This window comes from Theobroma umbraticum, unplaced genomic scaffold, assembly GCF_002168275.2.
Source record: "Theobroma umbraticum cultivar Fairchild unplaced genomic scaffold, ASM216827v3 scaffold_44.0, whole genome shotgun sequence".
Taxonomy (NCBI): Eukaryota; Viridiplantae; Streptophyta; class Magnoliopsida; order Malvales; family Malvaceae; genus Theobroma; species Theobroma umbraticum.
Genome location: NW_018397255.1, coordinates 12,481,142 through 12,507,818, shown reverse-complemented (window position 1 = coordinate 12,507,818; position 26,677 = coordinate 12,481,142). Strand labels below are relative to the sequence as shown.

Here is a 26,677-nt window from a genome sequence, read left to right as displayed (position 1 = left end):
AAAGGGCTAAAATAGTGCATCACGAGCATGTGTTTCACATTTAATTTGTATTTGAGTCATGAATTGTTCTACTGATAGGGACTCTATATAATGCAAAACCTTTTTCCTGCAATTATTCTAGGATTGAGGTAGTTTAGGAAGAATTGCACTTATTTATAGTGCATTAGGAACCTTAAACTAAAACTTGTAATTCATGTACTTGATCCATGATAAGGTAGATTGTCACTTATCTTGAACTCAAAATATTTTAAGGATAAAAAGTTTTTAGTACCACGTTTTTCGTTTTTATAGGTAGTCTCCAAGGTTACCTAAATTTCCTTTAGAGTTTTCATATTGAGTAGATATCATATAGATGGTCTGTCAAAGTATTTAGGATGTGTCCACGGCAAATCAATTCATTTTCTTCGCAATTTTTTCTCTTTGCTTTTTGTGCATTAGAGTCTTCATTAATCGATTCTGGAAGTGAATAAGAGTCAAATCTAGAACATAATAAACCTTCAAGCTTGTGAGCAAAAACACCATTTTATCTTTCCAGCGAGTGAAACTAGTTCTATTAAATTGATCAAGTTTGATGAATTCTTGATTTATGAGTTGAAATCTTGAATTTGGATTAGACTTTATTGAAAACAACTCTTTAAAATTGATAGAAAATTAGAATAACAAAAGAGAAGAAAGGCTTGAGGCATGCTGTAACGGACTTTCTTTAAAGAGTTGTTGTCTACTATAGAGATTTGCAGACAAAGACTTTTCAAGATACAATAAATCTATTGTAAAATACTTTTTTTTAATGAATTCTGGTTTGGAAATGCGTTCTTTTGTAGATAGTAAGAGATTGTGTCTATTATCTTTCAACATATGTGTCTTGATAACTTTCAACATATGTGTCTACACTATTTTTATAAATGTGTCTATTGTGTTTCAACAAATGTATCTATTGAACAACTTTCAATAATTGTATTTGTTGCAAATACTTATTTTATTTTAAGATTTATATATAATCTTAAACAGTTATATCTGAATAATTATCTTCCAATAAATATCACTAACTATCCAACAACAACAACAACAAGAGTAGAAGTAGAACGTTACAGTGAAATCAAGGTCAGATTTATTGAGGTTTCGTTTCAATTCCATGGAGTTTACGTAATGCCAAAGCTTCAACAAGTAGCTCATAGAGGTTGTGCTAACGACAACAATAAAAGCAGAACAAAAATGCTAAAATGAAATCAAGGTCAAAATTTTACAATTTGTTGAATGTAATGCATGTGTTAATCATTTTGTATGTTAGCCATGTGGCAACTAACCTGTAAGGCATGCATTGAGTGAATGGTTCCTATCTTCTCTGCTATCCCCACGTGGAGTTATGCATGGTCAATGTTTGATATAATCTTACACTTGTTTACTATCTATGACAAATGTTATTACTAATATAAGATGTGAAAATGCTATATCAGTTGGCAAGTTAATGCATTAGTGTGTGATTTGCTATGAAATCCTAAGAGATATAGAGTGTTCCATTTGTCCCTATTTTTATGTTCAAAAATAGAGGATACCACCAATAGCCATTCTTTCTTTTATTTCAAAATAAAACATGGTATCATAGAGTTTCTTATGATCTCATAGGACCATGTACACACAAACCTTCCTTATTCTTTAAACAAAAACCTTAGTTAACTTTAACTATACTTTATACGATGGCCACCAATTGCTTACACACCCACCAAGCTCCATTTACATTCACTGGAGAGAATTACTTAGTGTGGTCAGTATATTAAAATGAAGGCTTATTTGAAAGCTTTTGACCACTATGAGGAAGTTGAGCTAGGAATCTATTCTTCAACATTGAAAAGAAAATGCCACCCTTGCCCAGATAAAGCAACATAACGAAGAAGTTGTTAAAAGGTATAGGGATTTATCATGCATACACTCTGTTGTCAATGATGCCATCTTTGCAAGAATTATGGCATGTGAATCAGGCAAAGAAACATAGGTAAGACTCCATGAAAAGTTTCAAGGTTCGGTCAGGACAAGACAAATGCAAGATTTGAACTTAATAAGGGAATTCAAAGTAAAGAAGTATTCTGATAAATTGATGCAGATAGTAAATCAAGTAAGGCTGCTAAGTGAAAGCCTATTTGAAAAAAGAGTTATTGAGAGGGTACTCATGAGTGTACTCAAGAGATTTAAGGCAAAAATCTCTTCTTTGGAAGAATGTAAAGACCTCTCAAAAGTGACATTGGTAGAATTACTCAATGTTTTCCATGCATTTAAGCATAGGCATGCAATTTGACAAGAAAACAGCACTAAGTATGCCTTTGCTAAATCTAAAGGAAAAATAACTATAAACTCGAGGTTAAGAAAGGGCACTGGTGAGTTAAAAGAGGAAAAAAAAAAGTGTAGCATGGCAAGGCACCTTGCAAGAAAAACAAGTGCTAAACTTGCACCCATTGTAAGAAAGGAAACCATGCAAAGTTTAACTATTGATTTAGGTAAAAACAAACTAGAGGCACTAGTGGAGAAAGCATATGTAGCAGAGGAATTATTATTCGTGGCCAAAACAAAAATCAATGGAGAATATGTGACTTAGTGGATTCTTGTTAGTGGCTGCTCTAATCATATGATGCAATTTTGTTTGTTGACATGGATACACAGCATCGATCAATGGTCAATATTAGAAATTGAATCTATCACATCCTGTTTCTGAAGGTTGTGCCGACGAGACCTATGTGGGAATGGTCCATTAATCGCAAGCAAGTTCTTACTCATCAATCATACATTGTTCATATCATGCATACGTATCATCCTTCATATTATCATGAGAATTGATACGTCATCATAGCTTGGTAAGATGTTATCTCATGACGTGTGGAAACACGAACAAAATTCTTATAAAATGAAATTAGTTTTTTCATAATTCATGCAAAATATGACATAATAAACATAGGTACTTTAAGTGCAAAATAAAGTTCTCGAGCCAACATAAATATTTAACTTTCAAGGCATTTAAAATGTGAAAAATCATAATTTCACCCGTAGATATATGCTCATAAGAAACATCCAATATCATATAACAGTAAAATAAAGATTGACTCATTAACAAAACATGACTTGATCTTTTAGTCATCAAGTGGATCGCTAAACATCTACCGAAAAGGAAAACTAGGAGTTTGTCTTCATGAAAAGGGTAGCAAGTTAATCATTGATTAGCAAAACAAAATGAGAAACTAACGTGTGAGTAACAAAAACTCCACATGTAATAATCCTAATTTTTTATATGAATTAAATTAATTGAGATTGATATGTGACATATATTGTGCATTAAGGACTTGGATGATATGTTAAATATGCCAAGTGAATGAGAAATGTATTATAACACTTAAGCAATTTTATTTGTTGGAAAATATATGACAAATTCTAGAAGTTTGAGGTTTTGATTTAAGTTAATGTTATATTTACGGATATATGTGTACAAATTTGAATTATATGAATAATGTGAGGTGTGTATTAAGCAAGAATGATTTTGAGGTATTAGACTTGGATTTTTTAAGTTTGGAAAGCTAAAAATCTGTCTATAAAGGAAAATGTATCGAGACATTCCCTGATGTATCAATACATTCTTAGCAAGATGTACATCTATCAAGACACTATCCAAATGTACTGATAGATTTCAAATAGAATGCACTTAGGGGCAAAAGTATTAATAGATTTCCCTCATGTATCGACACATTTAGGGCAATAAGCATTTTGCCTGATTTTTATCAATACATTGCTTAATGTATTGATAGATTTAATCAAAATCTATGCAAATGTATCAATACATCCTTGGGTATTTACAAAAATAAAATGGGTTTTGGGCCTTTTGCCTTCATTAAAACAAAATCCTAAACTCTTTCTCTCTCTAACCCTTTGAAACCTTAACCCCCAAATTGAATTTTGGGCTTGATTGGAGTAGATTGGAGCTTAAGAAATCCTTTTAGAGGTAAGATTAAGCCTTTTTATTGATTGATTTTCAATTTAATTGGTTAATAACTTGGAATCGATTTGATCCAGCTTTGGTGAGATTTTCTCCCTTAAGTTTGCTAGAGATTTGGAGCTTAGATTTAGGTAATCCGGCTTCTAAGGTAGGATTTAACTCATTGTTGAAGAATTTGAGCTTGAATGTTGGATTGCTAAAAATTGGGATATTTTTTGAAAGCAAGGAAATAATTATTTTTGTAATGTTTGTGATGTTTTGATTTATTTTAAAGGGAAAATTAAGATAGTTGAAGCATTTGTGATGTTTTTCTTCACGAATAGGACTAAAGCTCCTTAAGGTGAGACACTAAATGAATAAAACCCTTATCCAATAAGCCCTATAGTTGCCTTTTAAGTTCTCTTAACTCAGTTGGTGCCATTTAATAAAGAGGTATCGAAATTGGTTGCGTTCCTGGAACCAAGTCAATACAAAATTCAATCTCCCTCTCGAGAGTTAATCTAGGCAATTCATTTGGAAATACATTTGGATACTCACCCACTATCGATACGAAATCCACACTTCCTTCTTCCAACGAAGAATCTCTTGTCATCGTTAAGTACCCTTGGCTTTCTTGCCTCGGCATCGATCTGGTTGCTATATCTAATATAACTTCTACAAACACTGGGCTACCATGCCTATTTATCACAAATGAGGATTCCCCCGGAAATTTAAATTTCACCAATTTACGATAGCAATTTACCTTGGCAAAATAAGATGTTAACTAGTCTATGCCTAAAATCACATCAAAGTCTAAAATTAATAGCAATACGAGATATGCTAAAGTATCCTTGTACCTAATACAGACCACATAAGATTTATACACATACTCCACCATAAATGTCTCTTCTAAGGGAATGGTCATAATTAGGGGTTCCTTAATGTTACTACAAAATTAATTTAATTTTGACATAAATGAGGGGACATAAAGGAATGTGTCAATCCAGGATTAAACAAAACTAGTGCTTTGATACCACATATAGGAAGTGTACCTGTGATTATTGCATTGGAAGTCTGAGCATCTTGTGGTGTCAAAGCAAATACGTTTGCTTGACTTTCACTTTTATTACCCAGTTGTGTCAATCTACCACAAGATGATGAGGCCACACCTTTGGCATTCCTTCCAGTCTATGCCGTCTCAAGCAGGGTAATTGCCACGTGTCTCACATAACCATGGTCACCCTTTACTGACTGCCTCTACATTGGACAATCTCCCATTAAGTGCCCAGTCTGACCGCATTTGAAACATAATCTTACTGCCTTATGGCACAATCCACCATGTGAATTATCACAATAATTAAACAAAACACCTTTCTATCTGGGCCTAAATTAGATACTTCGTTGGACTACTCTCTCCTAGATGGTGGGCTATATAAATCAATGTTTCTTGATGGCTTATGTGTAAGAGTAGTCCCCTCATGACTCTGATGGCATATAAATGAGGGACTCCTAATTATGCTAGAATCTCTTCGGCCTGATCGCCTTGTGTCCGATCTTTTTGACCCTTACCTCCTTCTACTTTAGATTCCAATCTTTTGGTTTCAATCATTCTTGTAACATCCACCACTACTGCATATAAGGCAAACCTCTGAGTGACCAACACTTTAAACTGCAGATCAATGAATCCTTAAATAAATCTCTTGATCCTTTTCTATTCAGTTAGGACCAAATAAAGAGCATATCTCAAGAGTTGGGTGAAGCGGACATCATACTCTATTACCATCATATCTAGGTTTTATCTTAAAGTCTCAAACTCCGGTGCCTTTACGTTTCTCACTTTTTCAGGCAAAAATCGATCCAGAAAAGCTTAGACAAATTCCTCCCATGTTATTGAGGATGACCTTGATGGTTTACTTCTCTTAAGTGTAACAAACCATATCCTGGCCACATCTTTTAATCTAAAACCCACCAATTCCAATGATTGATGTATGAAGCATCCCAAAATCAAAAAAATGCTATCCATGTCTTCCATAAATCTATGTGGATCTTCCTCTGCATTAGGACCAGTTAAAGACGAGGGCTTTAACTTCATAAAATCTGCCAACATAACCTCAATAGCCCTTTTTCTAAAGTTCACACTAAGTCACATAGTTTGGATTTTGCAAACTAGAATCAATCCATTCCTTAGATGGTGCCTTGTTTCTATTGTAGAACTCAGCAAATTTTGCAGCCTTGCTGCCAAATCCTTTAGGGTGACACTTTTTCTTGTAGGGTAATCATCCCAAATTCCCCAATTCTATTCACCAATGTACATATAGCTTGGTTTTGTATTTCGAGTGCATCTCATTCCTCACTCCTACAATGGCTCCTTAACATGGATACTCGTGGTGGTTCCATAGGCTCAAAGGCATTTTGCTCTTCCATAGCCCTTGAGGCAACTCTCGTCTTAAGCTGCATCTTGTACCAATACAAAGCAAAACCATGTCATAATCACAATTCTAAAATCCAAAAGTTGTGCTTACTAAAAACCTTTGGGACTTCATACAACCTCCAGAAAAGTTGGGTGGTTCTCCAACCAGGATTATAAGTATTGGAGCATGGGTTATTTTGCTGCCTGTTGAAATTCCCCACGAACTGGACGGATTCGGAATTATATGGACATTGATCATATGAATGACTATCTCCACACATCTCAAAACAACATATGAATTTTGAACTGCATGAACTCCCAGTGTATCAAGCTTCTTGAGCAACCAGCTACTTGAGTAGTTAAGGTGCCAAGTGCATCAATTTCATAAGCTCCAACAGCTTTTCTCAAGCCTGACCTTTTGAAGGCCATTGATAATTATTGGAGGCCATCTCTTCCAAAAATTGTAGGCATCATACAGCATTCTTACTCATTAATGCCACCAGCAGCAGCATCAATTATGGTTTTTATTTACCCAACCAACCCATAGTAGAATGTCTGAACTTGCAACCAATCAGGAATCCATGATGTGGACATCTTCTCAGTAGTTCTTTAAACCTCTCCCAGGCTTCATACAAGGACTACACCATGAATGTATATAGAGTGATATCGTTCTCATCTCTTTGCAGTCTTGGCAGGTGGAAAAAATTTTGCTAGAAACTTTTGTTCCAAGTCCTCCCATGTAGTGATAGACCCATTAGGCAATGAATTAAGCCAACTTTTTGCTTTATCTCTCAGAGAAAAGGGAAACAGTCTCAATCTAATAGCATCATCAGTTACTCCATTGTACTTGAGGTGTCACAAATCCTCAGGAAATTACCAAATGAGAATTAGGATCATCACTAGGTAATCCACTAAACTGGACTGAAGACTGAATCATCTGAATGTAAGCTGGCTTAATTTCAAAATTATTCGCATTGATGGAAGGTCTTCTAATGCTTTGGTGCAAACCTTGCACAAGAGGAACAACATAATCTCGTAGTGCTCTATTTGCTTGGGGAACCAAAAATGGCATATTGCCATTATTATTGTTATCCTCAGCCATTGTCTGATTTAAAGGTGCAACTTGTAAATTCTCCCTTCGACGTTCCAAAGTTCTTCTATGTCAGGATCAAAGGAACAAGATTCAAGTTGTTTCTTCTTTGCATGCAATGACCAAAGAGACTGCGAACACAAAATCTAATATAAAACAAGAAAAATAAAATTTGAAGTAAGACTAAATTGCTTGGTATTAGTATTAGTATAAATTCTAGAAACAATTCCCGGCAACGGCGCCAAAAAACTTGTCAGTTAAATTCTACTACGCAAGTATACGTATCGAATAGACAGTATATTAGCAAGTAGAGTATCGATCCCACAGGGAATGGATCTAAAAGTTTACTAAGTACTAAAATATCGCAAATTAATCTTATCCAAACAATATCAAAATAATATCAAATCAAACTAAGTTATAGCAGAATTAAATTAAGAAAAATCAAAATAATAAATACTCAAATAAATATCAAATCAAACAAGCCTAGGATTACAATATCCCTCACACTTCATCTAAATCTTACCTCTCTTCCTAACTTATCTCAATGGTTTGAATTGTTAACCTAGAGTCCTAAATTATTTATAAGGGTCTCCCGACTCATCTTATAAAAATCTATATTTAACCAAAACACTATATCCCATGTGAATTAAAATTAAAACAAACTCATTAAGTTCAGGTCTAATCTGGCTACATATGGCCTATAGGTATATCCTCTATCCTATACGCAAATCATTAATATGACATATGCTATCCCAATTTAGTCTACACTAAACTCCCTTTCCCAATGTTGTTTGGTTTCTAGATCAATTTAATGGTGGCCAAGCATTAAAGCATTAGAAACAAATTGGAATAAACAATTCAAATCCCATTGAAAATAAGCAAGAAAGTGATTAAAATCTAGATTACATGTGAGTTCAATTGCAATCCTAGAAAAATAAATTAGCTCATAATACTAATAAAGACAAATCCAAAGAAATTAAGCCATGAATCCAGAGTCAAAGAAAATAAGAAAAAAACACAAAGGTAAGAGAGAAACTAATAGTTAGAGATTTATGATCTTGATTCTCTTCCAATTCTCTGTTTTCCTTGCTTTGTTCTTGCTCCAAATCTCCAGAATAGTTTCTGTGCTGCCTCCCTCCAAAATCTCTGAAAAAGGCTCCTTAAATAGGCTCCAAATAACCTAATTTTCGAAATCTCGTTAATCCTTTATTTTTTGGAAGTAGTTGCAGCGCTGCGGCGCTACTTCTCCAGCGCTGCAGCGCTGAGCTCTCTGGAATTTGTATGTGTGCTTCCTTTCATCAACGCTGCAGCCTTGTTCCCCAGCGCTGTGGTAGTCTATCAACTTCAAACATAGTTTCACCCTGAATGTTAAGAACTGGGCAAAGAAGTAAACATAAAAGTTTTACCTTGTCTTAACTTTCCAGTGGATCAAAAATCACATCAATTGACTTTGTATTGAAAGATTTGCTCCAAATAGCATCTGTTCAGTCTTTACATACTGCTGCATGGTCCGACTTGACAAATATTTTGACCATGATCCAATCGAACTGGGAAATATGGTGAACATAAACATTGTATCCCCTCTTATAATTCTATTGGTCTAAGAATCACTCATTGGAGTTTTTCTGAAAGAGATATGGTCAAAATACTGAAACATATACGAATGAAGCTATCACCATACTGCACTGATTTTCATCAAATGACTCTTTTTCATCAATTTCCTACAAAAGTCATAAGAGAAATTAGCAAATAACTCTTAAAGTAATTTAAAAAAATAACTTAAAATTTAACTAAAATAACTTAAATTAATCACTTAACAAGTAATCAAACTTAAACTAAAAAAACACCTATAATGCTAAATTCGAACCTAAAATCTCAAGATCTAGCTACTTAAGCTCCCCAAAATGAGTCAAAATAACTGTATATAATAGAGTTATCAGAAATGTATTGATACTTTTTCCCTTGGGTACTTTTTGTTTCAAATGTATCTATACGTTTGGACAATTTCTCGATACATGTTCATCTTTAGCCAAATCTATCGTACATTCTCAAATGTATTGATAGAATATTCTTTCTAGGGCCTTTGTTGTTCATCTTGCTATGAATGTATCGATACTTTCTCCTTTATAGGCAGTTTTAAGCCTCCTAAAACTCCAAAAGTCCAAGTTTAACATTGAAATATTATTCTCAATTGATATTACACCTCAAATCATTCATTTAAATTAATGCCATACACAAACTCATAAACATAACTTCGAATCTTAATCAAAACCTCAAATTATAGCATTTATCACATATTTTCTCAAAGATTTGCCTAAGTATCAATATGTACACTTTCAAACACTAGGTATACATATCCTATCATTAAAGTCCTCAAGAGTCCACATATTTGATAAATCATTCTTAGTTTACATCAAAAATTAGGGGTGTTACAAGACCCTTTAGTTTCACCCATACACACTAACCCCTCCACACATCAGCCAAACAATAACACAACCATTCAATATTTCAAACATAACATTCAAAATTAACTATATCGAATTAACCTTACACAATCACAAATATTCATAAATTAATGGGCAATGTCATGCACAATCAACAAAGCCAATACGAACATAGGCTATTATCATCAATATTTCCATATCAATATCAATCAAGGGATATCATTTCTCCATACACATCATTTGATGTTTACAAGTCATTCCACCTGTACCATACCAGGGAAGGATATTTTGAAGAGAAATTATTTGAAAAGGCTTATCCTCCCTTGTCTAAAACTACTGCAAAGTAATATATTTACTTATATAATAGATTGAAAACTTCTTCCAGAACATTTGAATAAGTATTCAAAATCAAGATTTTACCAAAGTCATTTTAAACATGCAATGGTAAATAATCAATCAAAATATGCTTATTTTACGTATCAAAAATACTTGAAAATGTGAACCCACTCTCTTTGACAAGAAGCATATTCTTTTCCTAAGCTTTAAGTCACCAAAATCTTGTTCATCAACAGTCTCGAGCTCTAACAATCACCTAACAACACAAATCTTAACATAAGTTCCTAGTTTCCAACAAAAACCCATTTTGGGAGTTAGTAAATGTATTGAAAAATCCTTTTTTTAAGTCCCAATAAATTTCCATGACACAAGCCTAATCCATAATGAATAATCTTAACTTTCCTTTCCTTCACAACCTCTTTGAAAAGCTAATACCCTTAAATCTATAGCTAAAAAATGGATTTAAATGAGTTGAAATTAGAAAATCCTAATATTTGGTCATACCCATGAGATTTGAATTTAAAAATGCCAAATCTTAACTTAGATTTGAGTTGGAAGGTTGAATCATTGGCCAATGGGGTCTTGGGAGGTTGGGAGAGGGTTTGGACGATGTTGGGGATGAGTTTGAGGCTAGAAAAGTGTAAAATGAATTTTAAGGCTTTAGTTGGGTATTATATATTTTTTCAAGCTAGAGCCTAAGAATCGACTTCTTGATTCCTAAGAATCGATTCTTGGAATTCTAAACTTGCACGAACCAATTTCTTGTTTTTCAAGAATTGATTTTTCTAGTCTAGAAACTTTTCTAACTTGTAAGAATCACTTCTCAATTTCCAAGATTGATTTTTTTTAATCTAAAAGATATTCTAACTTGCAAGAAAAAATCTTTCTTTGCTTAAGGTCGATTCTTAACACTTCCAATAGCTAATCTAAGGTTCATATGTACCTTGAGATCGATTTTTCTTGCCTTATAATCAATTCTTCAAGCTTAAATTTGTTAAAATTGCCTTTCTTTGACCATTATTTCATATGATACTCTCATCCAATCATATTACATCAACTATAACATCATCATAGCAAGAATTTCACACCAACATAGTTGGAAAAACTCATCAATATCTTACATTGTATGGAATCATAATTCATTCGCATAATCCACAAGTTATCATATTAAACCCTAATCAACATCTTTGGTTTCCTTTTTCATCCATTCTTACAACCATCATTTTCCCATGAATGTAATTCAATAATATGGAAAGATTGAATATCAAATGACAAGAATCTTTCATTAATAATCATCATTAATGTATAATCTGTAAAGTTTAGATTTTTATCAATTTTCATCATAAGAAAAATCATGGTTTCATAGCTTCTTGACTTGAAACAAGCTTGATGTTATATAGATCAATCATTTATTAATGTCTTAAGATAAACTCCACCACTTGTGAACTTATCTTGTACTTTCAAACATTGCAAGAGTAATTGTTAGAGAGATCAAGAAAAAAGCTCATTCAAGCAACTTTAACACTCATACAACTAAGTCATTCAAGCTTGTAGATACTTGTGAAGTAAGTGTGTGAAAGTCTAATAACATTAAGAACTCACACAACTAAAACAATCAAGATTGTAATCACATAAGAATGAATGTATGAGAGTTAAATCTTTTCAAGAATTTATCTAGGCTCACTCAAATAATATTCAAGAAAATTTGATCATTTAGTGATAATCAAAACTATAATCATTTTTAAGCTAACAGTGACATATTTACAATATAAAGAGTGAAAAGACAAGTTTAACTCTTTATTTTTTGAAGTCTAGTGTTGAGGTATTGACACCTTAGGTCTAAGTCTCGGTACATTTTGAAACATAATGGTTTTTCATAAGGTTTCTCAACTCAAGTCTCTAGACTTCTTGTGTAAGTCTCGAGACTTTTTTTTTAAGCAGCAAGGTTTCGATACTTTATGTGAGGTCTTAAGACTTCTTTCTTCCCATGAAGCAAGTCTCCATATTTCTTGGCTAGGTCTCGATATCTTGGCTTCAGAATGCTATTTTTAAATGAAAATCAAGTCTTTTAGCCTTTATTTGAAATCCAACTTTCCTAAAACCTATTTGAAAACATTTAGAGGATATTCTAAAGCTAAAGAGTGCTTGATATCATTCATAGAAATTTAAAATATTAGCTCATCATGGTAGGTTACACTTCGTTTCTCAAGTTCAAGGGTTTGATTTCACAAAGGGTTATCTTTATTTAACTCTCTCTCTCTCTCTCTTTCTAACACACACACACACACTCACACACATAAATTTTTTCCCAAAAAAAAATGTTTCTCTTTGGTCAAGAATTGAAAATAACATTATGAGAACGATATAAAGGCATTCGTATCTTAAAACGTCCATTTGGCATATAATTAGTGATGCGGTGTTAAATGGCATTTCTTGTTTAACTATTGATAAGCAATGTGAAGAATTAAAGGGGCAAAATATTCATTTTAAAACAAGCAAGGCCAAAATGTCTTTTTAAAATGATTTGAAGGGTTTTTTTGGATTTTACTCAGCATAATACCAAGCAATAAATGATATACAAGAGTTCAGTGTTGTAAATATTGAAGATTTATTAATTATTAAGGTGAAAGTTTAAAAAAGAAGAAACTGTAAGGTTGGCTTAATGTCCCTATTTCCCTGTTTGAATACAACAACTACATTTAAAATGATTTGAGTAATAAAATGTTAAAAATTTGGTAAACAATTTGCACAACGGTATTCCACCGTTTGGCTACATACATGATCATGTTTTGTGTTTGCCAAAATATTTCCTTAAAAAATATGGCTTATATTTTGCATTTGTATATGCTTGCATTTTTATATACATGTTTTTTCATTATCCATTAATTCTTTTATGTTTTTTATATTTATCATAAACTAAACATACCCTGAGACGAATAGTTTATTTTGTGGGTCAAAAAATTGTTTATAGTCTTGTGATGTGCTCTTTTACTCAAGGTGTTAGGAACGGCATGCAAGAGATCATGGCAGTGGAAGAAAAATAAAAAATATATACATATAAACAAGCAAAACTAAACACCAGCCCGCACCTACCATGGATCTCCCTAGTGTTTTAATGCAAACAAAGATTTTGAGAAAGAAAGAAGTAATTAGAAAAAATTAGATTACCTTGCCAAGTGATGTGATTATCATGATGGCACCTTTTTGGTAGTCAAACCCATGAACACCACAATGGTGGAAATAACCCGAGCCACTTAATTTCTTGGCCTCTAATAGATGCATACATAACTGCAATGGAAACTTCAACAAAGACAGAGCTTTTTGATCATGCCTATATGCTAGCAAAGTGGACAACTAATTGTCTTCCTCTTCCTTACTCAATCTTTAGCCAAATCACACAAGGGAAACTCTTCTCAAGAGTTCTCACAAGGGTGGTGGCATAAGAAAAATACTCAATTTTTCTGACAAAAATTCTCTTGTGAGGAATGGTTAAAAAAAGACCTTTTATATCTAGGTTAAATAATTTACTTATTTTCAAATAAGTCCTCAATATAATAACTCTTTAAAATATTAAGCTATTACTTAATTAAACCATTTTAATTTAGTTCCTAGTAGTTAGAAACCTAGTTTATGATTTAAGTCTAAGTTAAATCGTCACACTCTCAATTTAATCTTTAAAGCAACTTTTATGTATATATTGGCAATAGAATTGAATCATAATTTTTATTAATTAATTTAAATAAGTCATATTCATATTAAATTAATTCAATTCCATAAACTAAGATTGGCATCTAGTAATACATCATGGGCACTCGATTTTTAAGAAAGTCAAAGGATTCTTGACAACCTTTTAGTATACAATCTATCAATGTAATTTATTCTCTAATCATATATCTTAAAAATGATAAGAACATGCTGCAATGTCTATTCTTGTTGATCTCCATATTTATTTTTACAATTAAATCATTACCTTTATAGAGACTTAGGAAACTCATTTCATAATATCCTAATCACCTTGATCAAGGATTTGATTAAGCTAATATCAACTAAGAAATATTAGGATATGTCTCTTTGAATCACTCAGGATGATGATTTCTATCTTGACCACTTATTTACCTTCACATGTTTTATATTATATCCAAAAATATCTTGATTTGGTATCCTTGGCAGGACCTGTAAGGATGAAATCAAAGCATAACACTTCATATATAAGACAACTTTGTGTCTCAAGTCGAAGGAGTATTTATATGACTAACACATGAGAAGTATTACACAAACACTAGAATGAGATACCAAATGCACTTTTTATGTCGAGTTATGTTTAGTGAACCTGTTCTCCTAAGGCAAGCACCTACATGTTAGTTCTAAGTTTTTCTATACTTAAACTTATGAAATCAATTGCTTATTACACAAGTAAGAAACATAACATGTATTAATCTTTGAGCATTATTGATACCCTTTCTCAATAATAAAATGATCAGGAACTTTTAAGAACAATTCTTTGATGCATAGGGATCTCATAATTGTATCTCAATATAATACCTTAACAAAATATATACAGTTCCATGAGCTTTTATCTACATAAATATAAATAGTAATTAAATTACAAATTTATAGATAAAGAACTACCTCAATGTTATTATAAATAATAACATGTCATACATAAATATCTTATATTGTAATTCCCATACGACCACAGATTGGCTTGTAGGCCTCATATTAACACAAGGAGTATATGTGATCTTTTTATCTACTTCTCTAAAGAATATACTTTTAACCCAATTTATACAAATAATATTCAAGCTAAGAAATAATTGAAGGTTAAGCCATCCAATTCAACAACCTTAGGCCATGAAAGGCGCGTTTCCATCTTTTTAATTTTATCATTTCGATATTACTTCTCAATATTGAAAGATTCTATTAGGTGAGAGACTAAAAACTAGCTAAAATTCTACTTTATGTTGTTCATTTCAACTGTGTATTCATTCATATCTTTGTTTTTCCTTTTAAAACTTCTTAATAAAGTGAAAGATGGAAGAGACCAAAGATGTATATGTGCCTACAAATTTGCTCCAACCTCTAAATGCTTTCTAGTTTCAACTCAAAGCTGCATTGTGCATCAAATTGGGAATAAGTTTCAATTTCCTTTAAACAAAAGTCATTGAACAAATATAAATAAATTCATCGAGAAAAGGTGTTTTTTTTTACCTTTTCTTCACCTTTCTTTTGAATTTAGGAGATGAACATATCTTATTTCTTTTGACTTCTTTTTTTCATCCTAAAGAATCAAATAAAAAAGATAAATCTAATTTCTCACATGATTAATGCTCTTATAAGAGTTATCAAGTATGGGGCAAGTGCTATGGAAAGAAATAGGGCAAAAGTATCTAGGAAAATCCCTAGATTATATTGTTTTATTCAATTTAGTCCTTCTAAAAAATTTGCCTAATTTAGTGTTGTATTATGTTATTGGTCTAATTTGGTATTTATGAGTAATTCTATCTAAATTTTCCGTTAGAGACATTGGTACGACCTTGACGTGTCAGACGGTATTGACGTGACACTGATATGCTTGACACAAAAAAATGATAAAAAGAAATTGGCCACATGGCCAACCTATTCTTAACCTTTAAACCCAACTTTTAAATAGTAAACAAGCTCAACAACATTTTTTAATTCTTCTATTCTATAATCCCATAACCCAAGTCCCTTTTCCCATATTTCAATTCTTTAATTCTCTTAAACACAAATCTCGCAACCTAAATCTCCTTATTCAGTTCTCTTAAACCCTCTTATTCATTTTCCTTGAATCCCGAATGTATTTATGCAAAATTCCAACTTCTCGTCGAAACACACTTAAGTAAGAACATCGCTTTATTTATTTTCTTCAATTCCCTTATTCAATTCCCCAAATCCTTTTCTTTAATTCTCCCAAATCCCCTTCTTCAATTCCTTAAATCCCCTTATTCAATTCTTCCATATATCTTCCTTCAATTCCCAAATCCCCTTATTCAATTCTCTCAAATCCCCTTATTGAATTCCCTAAATCTTTTCTTTAATTCCTCTAAATTTCAAATGTATTTAAGCAAAAATTCCAACCCATCCTCGAAACAAGTTAAAGAAAAAAGTAAGGAAAAAAATGCATAGATAAAGTGAGATGGGAAATCACATGGCCATATGAATTGAAGGCTCTTTCTTACTAAGCTCTAAAGATTCCAACAATATTCATCCTTCCTATTTTGAAACCACTCATTTGAAAACTAGAAAAGCTAATCCTTTCATTTCCCATGGCATGTGATTTCCTATCTCCATGAGAATATTTTGAATTTTCTATTGTGAAGGCTCCTCTATGCTATTACTTTTAAATATTCCAACTATATTTATCCTTCCTGTTTCATCCATGTACCTCTTATTCTTAAGAGTGGTTTTGAAACATGAAGGATGAATATTGTTGAAATCTTTAGAACTAATAGCATGAAGGAGCCTTCATATTTGAAAATTTAGAATATTCTAATGGAGATAGGAAATCACATGGCCATGTGAAATGAATGGGTTGGCTTTTGTAGTTTTCAAATGAGAGGTTTCGAAATTAGAAGGATAAATATTGCTTGAATCTATAAAACTTAGCATGAAAAAGCCTTTATTTCCCAAGGCTATGTGGTTTTCCATTTCTCTTTGATTTATGCTCTCTTTGTTCTTACTTTAGTGTGTTTTGATGATAGGATGGAATTTTTGTTAAAATACATTTGGGATTAGGGGAATTAAATAAAGGGATTTGGGTTGCAGGATTTATGTTTAGGAGAATTGAAGAATAGGTAAGGGGATTTGGGTTGCGGGATTTGAAAATAGAAGAATTGTTATTGGGTGTTTTTATTGTTTAAAAGTCAGGTTAAGGGGTTATGAAGAGGTTGGCAATGTGGCCAATTTTGTTTGCCCAAATTTTATTACTTATTAGCATGCTAGCACCATGTTAGCCTCATTTGACAATTCAAGGCCACATGCGTACCACGCTAACGTCTTTAACAGTAAATTTTGATGAAGTTACTCATATTGATTAAATTACACCAAATATTATCAACCCACCATAGTTGGCTATCTTGGCTTAGGTATGCATTCAATAGTGTCCCAACAAATGGTTACTGGAGGTAACGTAGTCCCAAAACTAATGTTGTTCATTGCCCTCACTTATGACCATAAGCTGATTGATGGAAGAGAGGTTAATCTTCTTCTTGCGTTGTACTAAGGTTATTGTGGAAGACCCTTATAGGCTATTACTTGATGTATGAAAGCCTTAACTAGTGACTGTTGTGATATTTCTTGGCTTTTCTAGCACACCTAGCATTAGATATACACCTCTTATTTTAATGATCAAGAATAAATGTTTGAAGTTTTTTAGGGTTTCATTTGTTGATTCCATTTTTTAACGAGTTCCAAAATTACGATTGGCCATTGTTGAACTATATCGAGTGTTCAAATATATATTTCTAGTTTTTGTTGTGCAAAAAAAGAAAGTGTAAGGAACTAAATTAGACAAACTTTTTTGTGAATGACTAAATTCCAACAAAATGTTATAATACAAGAACTTTATGGGTACTTTACTAAAGAATAGAGCACGCAACTCATTGGTAAGAATTCAAAATTTTTTTTTAAAGAATTAAGGGAAAAAAAGAGAGACTTGAGAGATGTAATTAATTTTAAATTTTTGCTTAAATGAGAATGATTGAATGCATTAAGTAACTTTTACCTATTTACGATTTTCAATTTTTTTATTTAATATCTTATATTTAACTAGCTTTTATAAATTTATTATGAAACATATTGAAAAATACGAATACAATTTAGGTCAAAATAACTTTTTCTTTTTCAAAAAAATTCAAATGTATCAATTCAAATCAAATCAAAATCATTAGTTGTAAGAAAGGTTAATTTACTTATTTTATTTATATGTTTGAAAGGTAAACTATCCACAAGACAATTTTCCTTTTTTACCAAATATTTTTTATATATTTATATTAAATTAGATTATACTACCATTTTAGGTTATGGTAATGCTAATGAGGTTAACCTTGGTTTGCCATGGGTTATGGCCGGAGCAATACCTTCAACATGACAACAAGATCATCCGAAAACACTTGCTATATTAATTTAGTACAATAATGATAACACTTTTAAGTTGTATATATTAGATTGCAACATTGAATTTAGACAATACTTAATGGTATTAAAGAAAATGATTTATTTGAAAGTTGTACTTTGATACAGACATTATAATTGATACAATTGTACATATGCTAGTCTTACTACAATGTAAGTGTCAAAATCCATATTGAATGGGATTATGGTAACATTTGGTATGAGAGATACACACCCATATTCACTGCAATATGTTTAATTAAATTATATTATAACGTTTATTTTGAAACAAGCTAACGCAATATAACATTGTAAAGTAATCACATTACAACCAATAGAAATAAAGTGATTGTATTAAAAAACTAATACAATTTCAGATTACAACTTGCTCTACAATATTATTAAACTTGATTTGACTTTTTTATCCTTTTTTATTAAAAAAAAACCATAAATCTCTTTTTAACATGACCTACCCTTCTTGATTTGATATTTTCAAGTATTATCAAACAAATAGAGGAAGTATTCAATAGAAGATCAATATAATAATATTTTAATGAATTTACATATATTAGTAATAAGTATAATCAAGAATAACATTTACAATTCATATAAGAAAATAGATAAATCAATCAATAAAATTCCAAAGCTTAATTTTACCACTGTAAAAGTATTAGAAATAATTTTAAATTTTTGAAAAAATCTATAAAATTTGAAAAACAATATTTTTTTATTTTTATACATTGTAAAACTTTTATAAAACACAGAAATAATCTTTAAATGTTAAAAGAAATTCTAGAATGATCAAAAATAGAAATAATTTTTATTTTTAAGAAATTACAAACGATTAAAAAATCCATAAAGTAAAAAATATATTTAAAATATTTGAAAAAATAGAAGCTATTCTTTTTTATGCTCATAATTTTCTGAAATTACACAACTATTTCCTCTCCGTAATTTTTAATAAATTTTTAAAAATAAAAAATATTTCTCTTTTACTTTTTGATTCTTTTTTCAAAAAATCTCTTGTGGTGTTTTATGATAGGTAAGTTCTGCACTTGAGATTGTTTCCCCATTGCCTAACTGATTACTTAACCATATGATGTACCTTATTTACTTCACAATTGATAATTAAAGTTCAACCAATATCGATGTATTATAGAATAATTTATTCCTATGGTTCTTTATTGTCAAATTTTAATACGTTTCTTTTTGTTTATTTCATATATAAACTAAATTTGTATTATGATAAATAAAAATAAAATATATGAGATTATAATAAAAAATGAAAATTAAATATATGAGATTAAAAATTTATTTAAGAAATGATGTAATATAAAAATTTACAATAAAAAATATAATTATATTAAACTTGTAGTTAATACATAAGAATAATTCTAGAAAGTAATATTACATTTCGAGTAAAAGGTTTGTAAATCAAACGTTGTAATATTATTTTCTTAATATTTTAATTATTAGTTTCTTAATATACCAAACACTGTAATGTTTTTTATCTTACAAACATATTCCCTGTAATGATATTCTCTACGATCGCATTTCATGCAAAGTGATTGCATTGTAAGATACCAAATGTCATACATGTACTTTATCAGGATGGAGACTTGTCTTTTGGTTAACCCGTTCTCATATTATTACGGTAAAATTACATAATTTTGTAGTAAAAGCATCATTTATAATATATATAAAAGTATGAATATTGACAAAATTTTTTATTGATAAAAATGAACATATTTGTTTATTATATTTTCTAATTACCATTTTACATATTTTTATTATAAATATTAATAAAATTTATCTAATTTTCAAATAAAATGTTTTAATTGCATTGATAACTTTAATTAAAAAATATATGTTTTAAGTTTAGTAGCATTGAATAGTTGTAAATTAATATTACAAATTTTCAATTAAACTTTACAATTATGTAAAATTATTATTTAAAATAATAAAAAATAAATATTAATGTACAACGCATGTGACAATAAAATATTATTTAAGTTTAATTAAAAGTACAATTTTATTATTAGGGATTGATATTAAAAAATATAAATCATTTATTAATTTAAATATAGAATCTCCTGAGCCCAAACGTTTCTAAATATGGTATCTTTTGGCCCACGTCGTCCAGATTGAAGGCCCAAAGTCGCAATTTTACTGGCCATTCTCCCGGATTCTAGCCCACGGCCCATACTTCTAACCTCACTAAATGGCCGCAAACAACCCTACTAACCTGAAACCCTAGCAGCCTCTGACCTCATTTATAAACCATATTTCTTCTTCAGTTAGCGGCTCCGAGAGAGGGAGGAAGCTGCAATAAGGTGAGAATAATGGTGTGTGGATCAGGGGTATGCGCGAAGAAAGTGGTGGTGGATGCCCGGCACCACATGTTGGGACGGCTGGCTTCGATCGTTGCGAAGGAGCTGCTCAACGGCCAGAAAGTGGTGGTAGTCAGATGCGAGGAAATTTGCATGTCAGGCGGACTCGTTCGCCAGAAGATGAAGTACATGAGATTCCTCCGCAAACGCATGAACACCAAGCCTTCTCATGGTCCCATCCACTTCCGTGCCCCCGCCAAGATCTTCTGGCGCACCGTTCGCGGGTCAGTCAGTATTTACCTTTCTCATTCCCTCTCCTCTTTATTTTTTCCCGATTTTAGAGAATCTGGAGTTACAGTGAAAATGGGTTTGTCGAGATTTGTGTCTCGTCTGATTCTGTAAAGAAAAGAATGTCCAAATGCCTGCATTTTGAACACTAAATAAAAAATGCATATATGGGAGGAGATTTAATGGTTGATAACATTTGCAGAATGATACCACATAAGACTAAGCGTGGAGCGGCTGCCCTTGCTCGTTTGAAGGCTTATGAGGGTATTCCCTCCCCATATGATAAGATTAAGAGGATGGTCATCCCTGATGCTCTTAAGTAAGTTTCTCTAATGTCTTTCATTTTAATTATAAGCCTTTGATTTTCTTCTAATATTTTGTGATATGTTCTCATAAATGCAATTAGGGTCTTGAGGCTTCAGAAGGGGCACAAGTACTGCTTGTTGGGCCGCTTGTCATCAGAGGTTGGGTGGAACCATTACGACACCATCAGGGTGAGATTATCTTATCAATCCTTACTCATTACTTTGCTATCGACTGTCCTTGAATCCACCTGTGCCCTTATTTTTTGAGATAAGCATTATTTATGTTAATGTATAAAGTAGTACTTAAGTTTCTTATTATTTGTTGAGGAAAGTATTTAATCAATTTCATTTTGTCATTCACTTGTTATCTGTTTTAGAACTAGTGCATATGTACTCTTGTTTTTAGTACCTTAAGAAAGGATGCATCAATGAAACACCTGCAAAAAGGAATTGGTACTGTATGAGGATGTGTTTTGTTAAATGCTGTAGGAATTCAAGCTCCTTTTTTTTTTTTTTTGCAAATAGGAATTCAACTTTTTGATCTCTTAAAATTTTACTTCTGTAAAGAAAAAAAATCAGGAATTCTGCTCTGGATGCATACTGTTGGATTAGTACTTAACCATTTTATGGGATCTGAATCGGTTTTTATTTAACTTTTTTATTATCTTTGTTAATGGTGAGATAAATGCTAGTCTTGCCAGTGGTGTGATCAATGTGGAAACAAGGCAGTGTTGTGCAGATTGAATTGTCAATATATAACATTAATGTCAAGTACCCTTGATTTTGTACAATGGATTATATTTTGAAAGGTTACTTCGCAGTCATTCTTTTAAACCTGGAAGGTGTGAAATTAATAAATGAAAATTCTATTCAAATTTTGTTTCTAATTATACTATGGACTCCAGGAGCTGGAGAAGAAGAGGAAGGAGAGGGCTCAGGTTGCATATGAGAGGAAGAAGCAGCTGAATAAGCTTAGGGTAAAGGCTGAGAAGGCTGCAGAGGAGAAACTTGGCTCCCAACTAGACATCCTTGCCCCTGTTAAGTACTGAGTTTCTAGTGGCTAGCTAGTTTCATACAATTTTGTTAAGGTTATCTGTATGGATTTGGTTTCAGTGTTTTATTCTGTTTCAGATGTGGAGGCTGAAAATTTGTTGAATCTGAGTTGTCCTGTCTTATTTTTGCACGTAGGATCCTTTCAATACGTTTCATATATGTTCATCACGTTGAGTATTGTGATTGCTATGGATGTTTTATATGTTGTGACCATTGGGAATACCGCATTAGAAAACCATTGCATGTGCCGTTTTGTGATCGTAGCCAGTTTAGAAGGTTTGTTCTATTATCAATTTTCAGTTTGCCTGGTGCTGTCTAAATTCTATTATCGATCATTCCATTGCCAAGAGTCTGGAAGCCTGTGCACCTAAACTGAAGTTTTGTTGGCCAGACACTAAACTTCAAAGTTGAATCAACCACAAATGATAATTTCAAGTTTCAATTACAAGCAAAAGAAAGGCTAACATAGAGTTTAATCAGAAAGCATGGTGACTTACATCGCTCGGAAAGCACTGGCTCTAAGCCTAATTATCTGATGCTTCACAAGAATTGATGTTCGTCTATTTTGTTCAATGTCTATTGCGTGCATGTTCATACTAATATAAATCCAGAACAAATGCACCAGAATTCCACAGCATAATGGTACAACCAATGACATTCACCCGAATGTAAAACTTGCTCCTAAGCCTCTGCTTCTTCGCTGCTTTGAATGCTATTGTCTAGCAGAGCCAGTCCACCAGGGTACTCAAAAGTTGGAGACAATCAGGTCTCGCGGGCCAGTTGATAGAGTCCCACAGGCCCCCAGAAGCCTAGAGTAATCCATCCCTCTATTGATGTAAAAACCTGGGGCTTTGTACCATTTTTCATCCTCTAGAGTGCTGTTCTCAGTACCACCATCTTGCTCCTTGTCGTCTCCAAGGCACATGGTATTTGAGTGGAAGTCCACTAAGGCCTAGATTTCCCATAAATGAAGTAGCATGAAAGCGCTGCCAATGAGTGCTCAAGGGAATTTTTTCTCAAAATGTTATTTGATTAATTCAAGTAACTCAAGCAAGACGAATCGGCCAAGCCCAATGGAACTTCACCAGAAAGCCGGTTTGTAGACAAATCAAGAGATTCTAGCACTTTCAATCTAACAATTTCTCTAGGAATGATACCGCTCAACATGTTTCTCGACAGGCTTAAGGTAATCAACTCTACAAGACTTGTTAAATCTACAGAAATTCTCCAGTCAGGTTATTGCTCGAGAGATCAATGACCTTTAGTAAGTGTGTTGCCATACTCTTGCTCCATCCCTTTCCAAATAGCTAATGCATATTCGGCGCAGGTTGAAGCTGAATGCAAAATGGTACCCACCACTACCATCCCAATTAGTCTCAGAATAAAAATTGGTATACTGCATGGTTGCATCTGAACTTCTCTTTTCAGCCACGGCAGTAGAATTTTCTAAACACGGTCGAAATTGTTCTTGATATATGGATTTGTTTTCAAGTTTACAAGGAGTTGGTAGTATATTACCGGAGAACTCATTTGTCCGTTGACCAAAACAATCAAACTCAATAAGTTTTTCCAAAATTTTATTTTCACCGAGATGTAAAAAGTTTCAAACTTCTGCAATTTCTCCAGGATGGAGGCAGCTCACCGGAAAATTTGTTAGCCGCACAGAGCTAGGTATTTATTCATTTATTTTTGCTCAATCAAAAGTGATATTTTATTAAAACACTGCATTAAACGTAAACTATCCGCCGAAGTTGTCCAAAGGCAGGGGCAATTCAATATTTTTAAGGCCTAAAACGCTTAAATATTTAAATGAGGTTCTTGTTATTGAAATAAAAAAAAATACCGTTAGTTGAAGAAAATTAAAAACATATTACGTTTATTAAAAATTAAAAAAAGAATTGAGAATTATTAACATTATGAAAATTGAGAAATGATAAAAAATAAAAATTTATTAAAAACATAATTGAGGAAGTGAGAAACTATGTCATTTTATTAATTATTTTGATTTTTACAAAATTAGAGAATTGAGATAAATAATAAAGGTAGGAAGTGAAAGAAAATATATATTTAATAAACACTTAATTTAAGAAATATTTATTAAGTATTTTAATTTTTATATATTTTTAATATAATTAATTATATTATATAAAATTATGAGGCCTAAAGCAAGAGCTTTGATGGTTTTATTCTAAAGTTGACCCAGTCTCAAGGTTTACAGATAGTAGATGTTACCATCACATCAGCTACCATACGGTCTATCTAGCCATATTACATAGAATCTAACAATATAAACAAACCCACGTATGAAGGTATGAACTAAGTACACTATCATAAACAAGCAATCTTAACCATGATAATGTTGGTATTTACCCTTGAGCCAATATGATTAGTCAAGGAATATATTGTCATTTAATGCATACTTAACCGAATAACAATATGTAATAGAGGTTTCTTTTCATGTTAATGTTATAATAAAGAGTTATTAAGTACTAATTGTATGAAGCTTATGGGACATAAAGGCCTTGCATGAAAATTATAAAGTTGTTATAATTATAAAATCACTATGCATCAAAACCATGTTCTTAAAATTATTTCTAGTCATTCTATTATCAAGACAGGACATTGAAAATGCTCAAAGATTGATGCATGTTAAGCTTTTTTACTTGAGAAATAAGCAATCGATCTCATAGATTGAAGTATATGTGATACTTGGGGATAACATATGGGTGCTTGTTAAAGAACAAGTTCACTGAAAATGACCTGCTATGAGAACTCTATTTGATGTTTCATTTAAGTGGCTATGAAATATGTTCTCATGTGATAGTCGTGCAACTAGTTCTCAGACTTGAGATGCCAAGTCATCTTGTATGGGGAATGACATATTTTAATTTTACCTCTATGGGTTTAAAAGCGACTAGATGCATAAATATGGTGTTTTTGGGTATGCCATGAAGTATGTAAAGGTGAATAAGTGGTCAAGAGAAGTGATATGAGGGGATGTACCTCACTTGTTATCAATTATTGATTAACTTATATAAAGTCTTTTACCAAAGCAAGATGAATTTGAGGAAGTTAATTTCCTAAATTCATAAGGTTAGTCATGAATTTTGCAAACTAATATGGAATATCATAAATAGACACCAAGCCATGCTTAATGACATATATAGGATTTTTTATGAAAGGACCATATTACACCGAGAGGCTTATCACTAAAAGGCTTTGTTAAATTCCTTAATTAACTCTCTAACATTTAGGTAGTCATAATGTATTACTAGAAGCTGCTCATGATCTAGAAATATAAATCAGTTATCAAATTGATATTTGATTAGGATTTATATTTTTTGTCAACATGTTAAAAGCCTAATGGGTCACACACATTAAATGACATGATTGAGATTAAATCAGGATAATCAATTAAGTTAGACTTAATTGGAATAAACCAAAATAAAGTGAAAAATTAATTAAGTTCATAAGGACTTAATTGAATTAAAATACAATTGTTGTATCTAAGGATACAACTTAGTTTGGTTATATAAATATGTTATGCTGGCAAACTAAAACTTTAAGCTTTTAGCCATTTCTTAACCGTTTTATAAAAATAAGAAAAGAAAAGTAGTTTTCTTTATCTTACAAAAAAAAAAAGATTCAGCAAGAATTTTTATTTTTCTGTTTTAGAAACAAAATTTGCTAACACAAGTAAAATCTTACTTTTGAGAAGGTCTTATTCAGTCATTGTGTGAGTTACTATTAAAGGACAAATACTTGAGTAGCTAAAGATTTGATAAATCCTAAAAATGAAAAAACAAATTTTGGAAACTTGTTTGGCGCCACGACCCTACCTTCCATGGTGCCCCAACACTGTGTTTTCAGGTTTAAGTATGGGCCATCATCCTTAAACTAATGCCGTAACCTCCCTTCACCAGCACCATGGCACTGTGGCCTCTAGTCCTCCTATGATCCTCTATTGCATCTTGGCACCGCAGCATTGAGCAATTCAAGGGTATGGCCTTCATTCCATCATGGTGCCTTGTGCAGAACTACAACAGTCCATCTTCTTTCAACACACTTTTCACCTTGAGTTGAACTGAACTAGGAAACATGGTAAACATAAAACTTGTAACCCTATTTCTTAGATTTCCAATGATTCAAAAGTCACATAGTTGGACTTCTGTAGCTCAATTTATTCTCAAAATATTGCATCATGTGTGAACAAAACCATCACCATGCTAGCATGGATTTTTATCAAATAAATCATTTTCATCAAATTTCCTACAAAAATAATAAAATAGATTAGCAATAACTAAACTTAGAGTAATTGAAAGCAAAATAACATAAA

General features: G+C 31.9%; 1 protein-coding gene across 1 annotated transcript; it reads left to right on the top strand.

The window, feature by feature from the left end:
- Nucleotides 1-20,628: 20,628 nt before the first annotated feature.
- LOC110409023 (large ribosomal subunit protein uL13w) lies at nucleotides 20,629-22,528 on the top strand. The gene is made up of 4 exons (XM_021418234.2): nucleotides 20,629-20,979; nucleotides 21,186-21,302; nucleotides 21,390-21,477; nucleotides 22,194-22,528. Exons 1-4 carry the CDS (start codon nucleotides 20,708-20,710, stop codon nucleotides 22,335-22,337), a joined length of 621 nt encoding a protein of 206 aa, XP_021273909.1. The 5' UTR covers nucleotides 20,629-20,707; the 3' UTR covers nucleotides 22,338-22,528.
- The last annotated feature ends 4,149 nt before the right edge of the window (nucleotides 22,529-26,677 follow it).